The sequence below is a fragment of the Eleginops maclovinus genome, chromosome 15 (assembly GCF_036324505.1).
Source record: "Eleginops maclovinus isolate JMC-PN-2008 ecotype Puerto Natales chromosome 15, JC_Emac_rtc_rv5, whole genome shotgun sequence".
NCBI classification, from domain to species: domain Eukaryota; kingdom Metazoa; phylum Chordata; class Actinopteri; order Perciformes; family Eleginopidae; genus Eleginops; species Eleginops maclovinus.
In genome coordinates, this window is record NC_086363.1 from 4,160,198 (window position 1) to 4,173,428 (window position 13,231).

The 13,231-nt window shown below is 43.0% G+C and overlaps 1 protein-coding gene across 1 annotated transcript in view; it reads left to right on the top strand.

Moving 5' to 3' along the window:
- Positions 1 to 13,231, top strand: part of LOC134877163 (nesprin-2) — a 64,241-nt gene that overhangs the window by 3,002 nt on the left and 48,008 nt on the right. The window contains 29 exon segments of the mRNA XM_063902572.1: positions 114 to 175; positions 1,528 to 1,623; positions 1,733 to 1,810; positions 1,900 to 1,992; positions 2,274 to 2,470; positions 2,892 to 3,091; positions 3,543 to 3,643; positions 4,109 to 4,222; positions 4,315 to 4,452; positions 4,646 to 4,810; positions 4,958 to 5,070; positions 5,221 to 5,389; positions 5,577 to 5,673; positions 5,761 to 5,963; positions 6,084 to 6,236; positions 6,351 to 6,488; positions 6,601 to 6,702; positions 6,996 to 7,163; positions 7,357 to 7,515; positions 7,595 to 8,281; positions 8,511 to 8,645; positions 8,957 to 9,094; positions 9,205 to 9,365; positions 9,651 to 9,978; positions 10,859 to 10,974; positions 11,195 to 11,315; positions 11,382 to 11,536; positions 11,779 to 11,929; positions 12,006 to 12,880. Coding sequence (XP_063758642.1) covers positions 114 to 175; positions 1,528 to 1,623; positions 1,733 to 1,810; positions 1,900 to 1,992; positions 2,274 to 2,470; positions 2,892 to 3,091; positions 3,543 to 3,643; positions 4,109 to 4,222; positions 4,315 to 4,452; positions 4,646 to 4,810; positions 4,958 to 5,070; positions 5,221 to 5,389; positions 5,577 to 5,673; positions 5,761 to 5,963; positions 6,084 to 6,236; positions 6,351 to 6,488; positions 6,601 to 6,702; positions 6,996 to 7,163; positions 7,357 to 7,515; positions 7,595 to 8,281; positions 8,511 to 8,645; positions 8,957 to 9,094; positions 9,205 to 9,365; positions 9,651 to 9,978; positions 10,859 to 10,974; positions 11,195 to 11,315; positions 11,382 to 11,536; positions 11,779 to 11,929; positions 12,006 to 12,880 — 5,413 coding nt within the window.

A 13,231-nucleotide genomic window follows, 5' to 3' on the forward strand; every position in this document is an offset into this window, starting at 1 on the left:
CTGTTAATGACTTCAGCTTTTTATATAAATCAGTCTGATTGATGAAGCCAGTGATCAGAATCTCACTTGAATATATAATTTTATCACAATGTGTTTGTCTGTTTCCCCAACAGTGGAGCACGAACAGATTCAGAAAAGGACATTCACCAACTGGATAAATGCTCAACTTTCTAAGGTATGTTGAGATGTTATATTTATGTGTCATGGGATAAATGAACTAACTTATCTTATTTGTTGAAAAGCAGAATGGTTTTAATCTCTTTTATACGTGTCTAAGCAGTTTTCCTAATGCAGAAAGTATCAAAGAACTACAACTAAATAAAGGCCTGGGGCTTAAAATAGGATATATCTTTAGGATGTTATATTTCTGGCTGTTGGATTATTTAAATGAGTGTATTAGAGGATAGAGTGATGCAGAAAGACTCTTATTAGAACAAGTTAAACATGTCTGCAGCAATAGTTCACGTGCAGGTGAGAATCAGTCTTTTGCATGTATTGCTTGGCTTTATTTTCCTAATATTTAAATACTACCTGTTTCCACATTTTTCACATTGAGTTCACTTAGAGTTTGAGGGTTTTTTTGTACAAAAAACACCATAAATGAATGATACGTCACAAGCTAATATACTTATTATCATTATTATTATTAAAAACTATACTTCAATTGTTGGAAAATGACATGACGTCAGGCTGCACACATGCTGACTCATTGTTGAGGTGAGGTGCAGTGAAGACGCTCACGGTGGATCTGTGGGAAAGAGTCCTTGATCTGCTGGTGACGCCTGGCTGGAGTATAAATAGTGTTTCAGTGAAGCAGCACAGCACGTAATTTGAATCCAGGCACCTCTTCATAACCTCATGTCCAGAAAGTCACCGGTTCACAACCATCTGTCACACATAGGGAGGGAGCACTGACGACCCCTGACAGGAAATACTCCCTTTATGTCTAGAGGTCAAACTTCTCTGTTGTGACTTGACCTAAAGCTTTGACCCAGACTCTGCTCCATTTGTATAGGAGTATGTTTGGGATGGAAGACAGAAATGTATCCCATTAATGCACAGTCATTTATTGTTTTCCACAAAGAAGATCCTTTCCTATAAATCATTTTTGCTTCCTGTTGCGCTTAAGGTTTTTCTTCTGTGGTTTTCAAAAAGATTAACATGTCAGAAATTATTTCTCGATCTGCCTTTCTCTTTTTCAGCATATGACAGGAGGAAATTAACAACTTCCCTTTTTATACGACAATTCAGCACATTTCCCACCAAATATGCCAGGGTTATTTAAATCCAGTTGCCTGATTTGTGTCTATCTATTTAATCCTTTATTTATGTATTCACTTCTGCGTCAAAACTGCCAAACAGGAAGTGAAATCATCCAGTGGGCTTTTAAATGGACTGAACCATTTAGAGGAGAGTACAGAGTGGGATTTTCATTGTTAACCATTAACGGTCATTCAAGTAAAATAAATATCCTAGACATTCATTTAGCACAGAATTATTAAGGCTTCATTTTGTGTGTTGTTACAGAGATGCCCTCCCTCCTTTGTGTCGGACCTCTTCTCCGACCTCAGAGATGGGTCTCAGCTGCTGGACCTGTTGGAGGTGATGAGTGGCCAGCCTATGGTGAGAGACTGCTTACTAATTCATCCTGGAATTAATCAGTAGAAAAAGTATTCTGGAGGTAAAAATACTGTAAACACAACAGAGCTTATGTTGTTATTTGTCTCCACAGAAAAGACAAAGGGGCCGTGGGGTCTTCCAGCAGAGGGCCAACATCGAGACCGCACTGAACTTTCTGAAGAAGAAGTCTGTGAGTTTCCCTTTCAGAAAACAAGCATGACATCTGAAGCTTGTGGTGTGTTTCTTTTTTAAATATATGTTCTGGTGTGGTTGGTATAGATCAAATTGGTGAACATAAACATCCCAGATATCATAGATGGACGGCCCTCCATCATCCTCGGACTCATATGGACCATCATCCTCCACTGTCATGTGAGTACTGGTTCTAAACTAACGCTAAAACATCTCAATCTGCTATTTAAGAAACATAAAATCAACAGCATCTTGAAATGCATCAATAACACTTTTAGGGATACATGGGAAAGGTGAAGATATGTGTTACTTACTGTATTTATGCCTCCATTTATAAAGATCCTGTGGGGGAAATGGAGCCTGTTCTGACTCCAAATGTTTATTCTATCATAATTGTTTGACTGTTTTATATGTACAGATAAACTGATACCCATTATATTGTTTTACCATCTGTGTTTCAGATCGAGGAGCTGGCAAGCACTCTGTCCTACAGCTCGTGTCATTCCTCTCTGGACTCTCTGTGCAGTCTGGACTCGTGGTCCGGCAGCCCCGTGCCGGCTGCTCCGCTCCCTGCAGGCCGGACGTCTCCTCTCCACAAACGCTTCCGCATATCAGCCAAGAAGGCTCTGCTCATGTGGGTCAGGGACCAATGCCAAAAGTGAGTTATCTACTATAAACTGTGTATGAATGGTATATTCGATATGATAGTCTCATAGCAGGAAAATAAAAGAAAGGCAGCAAACAAAAAAATGGTCAACCAACAGGAAACTCAAAACTATTTGATTTCAATGTCTCAAATGATTAAATGCTGGAATGTGACTCATTTTCTTGTTTTTTAGAGGGTTATGATAGTTTGGATTGACTGTTTAAGAAGAGATACAGCGTCCATGATGTCATCTCACTTACAGCTACTCCTGCTCATGCAAAGACATGCAAAACAGATGGATAAGCCTGACGGCTTGTCGGCGTGACTGCTACAGGGAAAGAGTGACTGAAGTTGTGCTGTTGCTACAGGACACACTGACAGATCTTCCTCTTCCCCTTCTTCTTTCTTTTGTCCATCTTTTTTCTTTCTCTAGGGTGGGTTGCTCCGTCAGTGTAAAGAACTTTAAGTCGAGCTGGAGAAGTGGAGAGGTCTTCCTGGCTATCCTGTGCTCCCTCAGACCGCAGCTGACTGACCTCTCACTGGTTCACTCCAGGAGCAACCAGGAGAACCTGGAGGAGGCTTTCCACCTGGCCGAGAGGGAGCTCCACATCCCCCGCCTGCTGGACCTCCAGGGTGAGGCTCACTAAGTACTGTTGAGTAGTTCTCAATAATATTTCTCAGCATCGCCAAATAACAAGTAGCAACAAACTATACCGATCGGCAACTGCTAGCATAGATTTTAGATTTTTTAAAGGAATCCTTTGAGGGCTTTAGGGTTATGAGGGTTTTGGTTTCAATGATGGTACTTTTTCTCCCATTTTACCTTACACAATTACCCTTCCCTTGATTAGTTTCCCTCGATTTTGATGTGTGGCTGAATTGGACCAGTATGACATTGTTGCTAATATATAAAAATGATAACTCTTAGGAAGCGAAGAGATACAAGAGATGTTTTTGTTGTTGTTATTTTTCGAATATATTTCTACATTCTTGAGCAGAAAACGCTAAGCTTGTTCACTTAATGTCATTTATCATGTTTCTACCACAACAAATAGCAATAAGTGTATGTATCTCCACCTTTTAGATGTAGATGTTCCAGACCCTGATGAGAAGTCCATCATGACGTATGTGGCTCAGTTTCTGCAGTACTCCAATGACATGCCGGCTCCTGATGACCATCTGCAGGTAGCTAATCAACCTACAGAAATCTTACTGTTACTTTGACTTCCACACTTTCTAAAGCAACTACTTGGGAGTACTTGTGCCTGGGTTTCATACGGTTTCCCTTCCCTCTTTTAATCCTGATCTCCTGCATGACACTGAGTGGTGTTGTTATTTCTTCTGTTCTGGTGGCGGTGCTGTAGCTGTTTCCTCTGGTCCAGTCCTTTTCTCTCTCACCTGTCAACCTTCCTGCTCAATTCACTCCAGCAGTCGCTGTCTCACCGTTACGCCAGGTAGCTATAAACCAGGCACAAAAGTCCTTTGCAAGTTAATATTTGTGCACTTTTATTTCTTATTTGCATTGAACATGTACATTTTGGCTATTAAAAATTGTCCTGTATGGCGCACGCATTTTCCAGTAAATATAAAGCTCTCTCCTTGATTAATTCGTTAGTATATCTACTGACTGTCTAAATGTTGAAATCGTAGGTCTCTCCAAGTGAGCGGGCGCTGGAGGTGACCTGCTGGCTGCAGCAAACCTACGATGAACTGTCAGAGGCTCGGACAGCTACAGAGAAATCCAGCTTTTCAGAAAAGTATCAGGTGAGCTTGAGAGATGACGAGTACATTCATTTGTGTATTATTTGGTATTGTTGCACAGGGATTAGAAGCTGTTACTGTGATTGATCCATCAGGTGTTTCAGAACCTGGCCGGCTCCTTCACTGAGCAAAGGAGACCAGTCATGACTCTCCTCGCTGCCGTCAGACGCTGCCCTGAGCTCAGCCAAGAGCAGTGTGCTCTCAGGACAGCGTGGGATCGTCTGGAAGCAGAGGTGAGAAAATCCCTGCTCCTTTTTGCTTCCTGCGCTGTGTCTTACATGTTTAATTTTTTATGAATTTGTCAGGGTATTAGAGGTTCTTGTGGAAGTTGTCTCCTCACTTCTTGCTTACAGAGCACTCATCAGACTACACAACACAGACTGGGTTTTGTGCTTACACCAGGTTTTTCTGTCTGTTGTTCCCCAGCTGCAGAGATGTAAAGCAGACCTGGACTCCAGCCTCCCTCCTCCTCTGGACTCGGTTGTGGCGTGGCTGCAGCGTGCGGAGGAAGCGCTAACAGAAGAGGGAGGAGGCGTGAAGGATCATGCAGGCGCTGCTAAAGAAGCAAGAGCTCAACAAGACAGGGAGAAGGTAACTTTTATTGATTCCTGTTTAAAAAGTACATTTTTTAGTTCCAAAACAACATATGCTGTAAGATATTGTCCCAAAAAATGCCATATTTGAAACGAGAGCAGAACAATATTTCAAGACTCATGACATGACATGATTTTGTTTTAGACTTTAATGAAGGACATGAGCTACTACCTCAATATTATGGAAACCTACCGCAACATGGACGACTCAGGGAACTTATTAGTGCCCCTTGAGAGGTTTGATGAGATAAAAAGACGGTATGTGACATAACTATTTATATCTTTTAAACCATACATCTGAGTTTGTTCAAATACATTTTTTTAAGTGTCTTGTACCAAATGATTCACAGTTTGGTTCCAGAAGAAATAAAGAAATAATGCATCAACATCTTCTTTTTTTGAAAACAGCTTAACCAATATCCGAGTCACAGCCAAGTACCAAGGGATCAAGCTGGAATACCAGGAATCCCGTCACACTGTTCTGGATCTCCTGGGATGCATCACTGCTAAGGTTCAGAACTGGAAAGCTGCCTACAGATCCCAGGATGCAGTTCTTGGGCTTCTGCAGGACTGGCATGTAAGTATCAGAGTATGCAGACAAAATACTACATACTATTGACCCTCAATATTGGGATATAAAAGGAAATAGCACACTAACTCTTAAAGAAATTGTATAAAATGTTATATTATTTGCATTTAAATCAGTATTGAATTATCTGATAAATTACGCTTCCTGAAAAATGTCACTTTGTGGGTTTGTTTAGGAGACTGTGGAGCGACAAGGCCTGATTTTGATTCTAACGGATGCTCTACAAGCCCTGAAGGAGAAGGCAAACACTTACACCAGCAAGGCAGCGCTAGGTATGAGCTAAATGTGTTATACTTTATAGATGATAGTTTTGTTCTAGTTCAAAAAGTCTTGACCTCGACTCACTTTTCTCTCCCCAGGTGAGGATTCCCAGCTGGTTGCTCGTCAGGTGAAGGAGGCAGTCAGTGAAGTGGAACAGATCACACCGGCTGTGACGGCCATCAGAGGGACAATGGAGAGAGTGGTGTCTGCGTGGGAGATTTACAACAAATGCCTCTCCTCTCTACAGACGTGGCTGGCACAGAATAACTCACCCGCCCAGTCCCCTGCTGCGAGGACGAAGGTAACTTCTGTCAATGGATAACTCAAAACAGTCCTTTATGACTCTCACTGTAAAGTCCAAAGTTTGAAAGCTGAGATCACTTTCTTTTTTGGTTTTGCCCTGCTGGTTTGGTTACTGTAGGACATGAGCGAGTGGACGTCATGTCAGGCTAAGTTAAACGAGGCGGGGAACTTGCTCATTGAAGTGACAGAATCTGCAACCAGCCGCACGCTGGTGGTGCAACTCAGCAAGGTGAACCAGCAGTGGGCTGAGTGCATGAAGAGGACCATGTTTGTAAGTACACAATTACATTCATACAAAGGATTTTAAATGTTCATTATTTACAGGATATCTGTTGTAGACATAAGAGGCAAACAGACATCAATAAAGGTTTGTTTTTCTATCCAGGAAGTATCATCGGAGCCCAGTGTCGGTCCACCGTCTCTTCAAACGGTGCTTTCACTGACCCAGGAGGCCAGCTGGCTACTGAGGCAGCCACTGGAGGTGGCCTCAGTCCCACTGAAGGCGACCAGGCAGAAACTGCAGGTTGGCCAAGTACCATATTCATTAATGGATGACTAAATAAAAAGTCTGCAGCAGTAGACAATATTTGTAAATCCTTCTGTGCCTTTGCTGGTTTATCTTTTTTACTTTTTAGGTTCTGAGTAAGAAGATGGCCGAGGTGGATCTTTCATGTCTCAGTCCATCCACAGAGTTTGAAACAAGCAGCACAGAGAACCTCCAAAAAACTCTCCCTCAGGTGCTCAAACATTCTCTGAGCAACTGTGATGCATTTCAATAGGCCTCATTCCTTATAGTAGTTTGTGGCTAAACCCATACTGAAACTTTATTATGTGTGCAATTGTAAGAGAACATTTGAAAAAAATGTATAAGATGTATTTATGTTTGGTCTTATCCTGTAAAAAAGTAGGATAGCTCTACTTTGTGGTACTTTAACAAACTGAGGTTAAGTCCAGATTCCGTGTGTGTGTGTGTGTGTGTGTGTGTGTGTGTGTGTGTGTGTGTGTGTGTGTGTGTGTGTGTGTGTGACAGATGCTCACTGCAGCAGAGAGTCGCTGTGCAGAGCTGCAGCGGGCTGCGTCCGGGCTGGAAGGCCGTCTGGCTGAGCTGGACCACTGGTGCTCAGAGGCTCTGGACTGGTACCAGGACAACGAGGACAACAAGCACAGAGGACGCTCTGCTTTGGAACCTGCAGCCAAAGTCAGCAAAACGAAACTTCTAATAAGGCATTGTTTTGTTGTGTTTGTTTGTTGTTTTTAGGTCAAAGTCATCATAAATGATCCGCTTTACACAAAGCAATTTGTTAGCATAGAGGCATCTCTTCCACATACAAGTAGCGTGTGATATGTGAGCTCACTGAAAAAGTGCTGAAACTGGGTATAATCCTCTCTAGGTGCTGATCTCTCGAGGGCCACAGCTGGAGAACCAGGTTGTATCCGAGGGACAGGATCTGCTGGATCTTGTGTCACAAGTTCAGAAAACCTCTCCTCTGCAGAACCTCAGCACCTCTGACCTGCAGGACAGGATCTCAGAGTCAGTCTCACGATGCCAGGTCAGTTCGATGAATGTCTGGTTATTACAGTCGGTTAAAAGTTGCTTTGGCTTATTGAGTATGTTTCTTCTTCTTTCAGGAGATTTTTGGACTGTTTTGCTCCCTTGGGTTTCTGCGACTTGTTGAAAAACCCTGTCAGTCTCCAGGAGAGCCAGAGGCAGGGTTGTTTGTTGTGGCCAGAACCAAGCAGGTGCACCACATTGGGAATGTGAAGCTGCCAAAGCAGGACCCAGGTCTGTCTTCACCCGAGACTCCATCATTAACGCCTCAACAAAGGATGACAGGTCTGCGAGGTCGGACCAAGAATCAGCTGGAGAATACAAAGGATAAACCAACCATTGTTATAACCCAAGCTGAAGCTCAACCCACGATCCAGCCTGCGTCATTTTCTAAATCCCACACTCAAGTTTCAGGTCCAAGTCAAACGGATCATCCTCTACCTGCTAGGATCCAAAAACCTGTTGGACCGAAGTGTCCAAAAAGTCCAGTTCTGTCTAAACATGTGAGGAGTCCAGAGCAAAGCTCCTCTCCATTACAAATCAAATCATCCAAAACCAGAACAAGAGGGCAGCCCAACACTGGACCGAGTGATAAACTATCTCCACAGCCGCTGGTGATGGTGCGCAGTGAGGTTCACTCCAGAGCCCAGTCGATGGCGCGGAGCAGGCTGGAGAAGGCCCGGTCCCGCCTGCAGGGACGCATCCAGCAAGCCATCAGGTTATTTGGTGGCAGCGAGATATCCGTTTCACAGGCCAAGAAGAAACAGGTACAGCTTTAAGATAGAAAAAGACATCACTAACCTTAACAGATTGTTCTTTTAAATAAGTATATTATATAGTATTATATAATAACATCAATAAAAGGATTTTGATTTGATTTTGAAAATGCTTTTTGTGCTACATCATCCAGAATGATGGCACATTTGTTCAGAGCTCTATGTCCTGCTTTGCTGCTAGTGTTTGCATGTTTGTCCAGCTTTGTGTCTTTTTGTGCAGAAAGCTTTAAAGATTCTGCAGCCTGCCGTCCTCGATGAGTTCCTCAGTGCTGTGGAGTGTTTGGGGGCCTTTTGCACGGGGCCCCAACTCCAGGACCTGATGCTCCTCTCTGACTCAGTCAGAAAGCAGTGGGAGGTATGGTACAGGGACTTTACATAAAGAACTGTTTCACCTACTACAGGACAGTGTTATTGATCCTCTCATTTAACTCTTTCAAGATAGCACAAAATCTCTTTCTGAAAAATAATGAAATAATAAATCATCTCCAGTTTTAACTGTTTTACTCACAATACCTAATTTTTGGTGTTATCCTATAACAGTTCAACTCAATTCATAACTGAAGAGCCCAATAAACTAAACATTTTACTGGTTTCAGTCCAGTTTTCATGCAGCACCACTAACATTTTTGTATTTGTTCATTGTTTGCTTGTTTGTGTCGCTCTCAGGATGTACGCAGAGAAATGGCCGCCTTTGTTCCCATCTTTTGGTCTCAGATCAGAGATGGAAATCAGTCATTTTCTGTTGTGCCATGTGAAACTCAAACTAACAATCTGCTCGAAACCACTGACCAGACTGACCATGAGGTACATGTCCTAACTCTGTAACTCTAACGTCTGATTGTGCTGTGTGGCAAGCTGTATGATTCTGACAGAAGATCAGAAAGAGACTTTATAAACATTCCCATTCCTCCCAGGTCGTCATGGACGGAGCTGAGTCTGTTGAGGTTGAGTCACTCCATGAGCTGTGTGAAACACTCACACAGGGACAATCCTTCTGCCAAGCAACAGACCAGCTTCAGGAGTCAGATGAAGCACAGGAAACAAAACCCAATGACACAGTGCTCACTTCTGATGGGTGAGATATTAGTCAGGAGATGCAGCATGAGGTGCAATATATTAGACATAACCCAATGTTTAAAGACAGACAGGAATAAAAGCACATTTTTGGCATTAAAATGTTCCCTTAAATGAACATTCAGGTTATATGAATTGAATTGAAGTTAAAATGCATTGTTTAATGGAAGCAGACAACCTAATTATTAAGAATTGTCCCTGTGTAATCCTTCAAGTCTATTAATCTTGAGGAGATTCCTAATTACCCGGCTCGACCTCCCCCTAATAAACCTTTTTTTTCACTCAGCAGGGGACAGCAGCCCCGGGGAACCCCCCCGCTGGGAGGGACAGGCATGTTGGCCGACGCACAGCACAGCAACCGTCTCTCTCAGAAGCAAAGCGTGGACAGACAACATCCACACCTCTCACCTGTGTGCGGTGCGGTGACAGCGCAGCTTCACGGTGATATCCTCCACCTGCGAGCTCAGGGTGTCCCGACAGAGAGGGAGGGAGAACGTAGAGGCGGCTGGTCGGAGAAGAAACTGAAGTCTGCACTTAAATCCAAAGAGCAGCCGCTGACAGCTCGTCTGCTGCACACTGCAGAGAGCAGCCAGCAGACCCAGGCGCATTTACAGGTATGAAATGAAGAAATTTGTGCTTTTGATTGATTCTTTGTTTTCCCGGGTTTTTTTCCAGCTCCACATAGCAGGATTTGTAGGTTAAAAAAATTACATTTTCAAAGTTTCAAATGCAAACATTTTTGTACTTTGTGAGCTCCTTAAAAAATGTGTTCTGTGAAGTAGAAGTCACACTAAAATATGTTTTGCAGTGTGTGGTCACGATGGGGGTAGTTTCAGTGCTCACTTTTATATTTATGTCTTTAGATGTAGCACGCATGGTGATTAAGAAGTGGTTTAGATTGCACGATAGATTGTCACGTTTGAAATGCATCAAATATTTCAATTGCTTTACACAAAAGACAGAATGCTCCTTATGATAACTCAGACATAATGTTTTAATTATTAAAAACTAGACGTGCATTTTGCAATATTGCCTTCTTCAGGATGCTGATGCTGAAGAAAGAAAACAAAGTTGAAGTAAATAAAAACAATAAAAACCGGAACAGAAACATTCTGCTTATTTCTATGGTCCCTACCTACTGTAGCTTTACTATTTGAAGTTGATATGAGACAGTTCTTACCCTAACAATTCCAGAAAAATGGTAACAAAAAGTAAAATGCTGTTATTTGACTTGTAGTCTAAAACTAATGACTATATTAGATCGTTGCATCTGTACATTTCCCTAAACAAATCTTATTCACTTCATACATAGCATTTGAAGTGGCATTTCCTTCAGACTTCCTGGTCAGAGCAGGACTCTGCACTGTGATTGGCTGAGACTGAGCTGTGCGAGCAGCAGCAGCAGGGCTAATCCTCAGTAAGTGGATAGGCTCTGCTGCTCCTCTTCCTCTTCTCCGCACTGAACTGCTACTCTGTGACTCTCCCATCTCCCAGGCGGTGGTCAGGGGCGAAACTGTGGAGACCAAGCAGGAGGCGGAGTGGACCGTCATCCCAGAGACGGCCGCCTCACAGCAGGAAGTGATCTCCTCTGGACAGGAAGTACTGGAAAGGTAGGGGTTATTACCTCAGCTCTTACATGAGTGTTGTTTGAAGAACTGTCAGCATGTGAGATAAAGTCGATTCCACCTGTTTGTCATCTAAAATAAATACCCCAAATTAAATCAAGTTAAATAACTTAATTTGACAGATTTTGCAGCAGGCTCTGTTCCCATTTAGCTTTTCAGTGTCAGAGAATGTCTTATTGAAACATGTGTAAATCTTCCACTACAGGTACAGAAAGTCCTGCTCTGCATTTCAGTCCCAACTCCAGAAGAACGAGCAACATTTGGAGGAGTTTATCCCAGAGTCTGTCACCGTATCTACCCTGCAGGACCAAAAGAAGCACCTACAGGCAAGTTAAAGCACAACAAAGTTCAGAACATATTTGATATCATTAAATTGATCTTCTCCTTCACAGACTTTAAAACAGGAGACAGAAGCAATATGGTTTGAGTTTGAACTCCAGTATTCCCAGCTTTCCCAGTTCTCCCTTCTGATGACCAGGGAAGATGGAGGTGAGGTGGAAAGAGACAGGGAACAGCTGACTCAGCAGTGGAGAGAACAGCAAAGCAGGTACATTGCAACTGATCAATTATAAAGTATTGATTAATCTCTCACGAGATAACAACACATCTGTAAGACTTATTGTTTGTTGTTGTTTACCTGTCCTTCCTTTGTTTAAATAACCTATCTTGTACTTTGGCCATGCAGTTAGTCTTTGTTTTGTTTTTAATAAGGGTGATGTTGCAATTGTCCTGAACTGCAAAGTCTACATATCTTATTCCAACAAGTAAAAGTTGCTTTTATTCATTCAGGATGAAATCTTTGGAGAGTACTGCTGACCTGATTGAATCTGCAGATGATCAGATGGTGCTGCTCACTGAAAACCTGGACTGGATCATCAGAGCGTCTGTGGACATTTCTTCCCTTTCCCTGACTCACGCCAGACTGGAATCTGATTTAAAAGTACTGAAGGCGTTTAAAGACACTTTAATTCAGATAGTGACATATGCAGAGTATTTATCCCTCTTGTTTTCCCCAGGAGATGGATGACAGACTGCGGTCTGAAATGAGAAAGCTATCAGAACGAGCTGCAGAAGAGGAAAGAAAATCCCCTTCATGGCTCTGCCAGGCTCTCCACAACAGACTCCATCACCTTCAGCAGCTCAGGCAGCAGCTGGACGAGATTCAGTCTGCGGCTCAGGCTCTGCAATGCTTCCTGGCCACAGTAAGAGCGGTCGGGGCAGAGAGCCCAGCCCTGCAGGCCAACCAGGACTCCAGAAGACAGGAAAAAGAGTCAGACAGGGAGCAGGAGGGGCTCTCCTGGCAGGCAGCGATGCAGCAGCGGTTGCACGCCGCCAGGACACAATCTGACGGCGTTGACAGCACTTTACAGGCAGTGGGAATGACTCTGACTATGGATGGTGCCAATGTGACGTGCCAGGATGTGGTGACATCATTGTCCCAGCACGTTATGGAAACACAGAAAGAGCTGATGGCAGGCAGGAAGAGGGAGGGCAAAGATGGGTTATTCTCAGTAAGAATGGAGCTGAATCCTACAGAGAAACATCAGACAAAACCTGGGGATGATTCAGCACAGCAGGGGGGGGCACAGGAGCGACTCACTACATGTCATATGGAAGAGGAGGCAGAAGTGGAGGCCAAGAGCAGAAAGCTGCAAGAAGATGATGATGATAAAAAGACGCTAAAGGAGGAGGAGGAGCACAAGGCTCGGAAGTCTGAAGAGGAAGTGTTAAAAGACCAGAGAAGAAGAAGGAGCAGCCAGATTAAGACAGAAGGAGAGAAGAAGAGCATGGTCCAGAGGAGGTTTGCATTGTTGGGGGCCCTGAGGGAGATCAGAGGATCTGCTGAGCAGCTGAGGTTACAGGAGCCCAGCCTGCCGGCCCTGCAGCACAGGTACACAAAAACTGCTTCATGCTAATGGTGCTTAAAGTTAGTTCAATATTTCAACCTAAGATTCCATGTTTGTAGAGCTGCAACACATTGTCAACATGGAAATATTCTAAGGTTTTAAGTAAAGATTATTTTGTTTTGAAATGACTCTGTCTTTTACAGTATTCTAAAATACTAATGGTTTTGTTTGACTAAGATAACACTAAAACGTTCAGGATTTTAGTCAACTATAAGTCTAAATAATACTGAATTAAACAGGTAAATACTTAATATGACAAATACCAGCAAGGACATTTGACACAAGACTAAATACAAAGATAGCAAACAAAACTAATCAAATCAAACAATGACCCT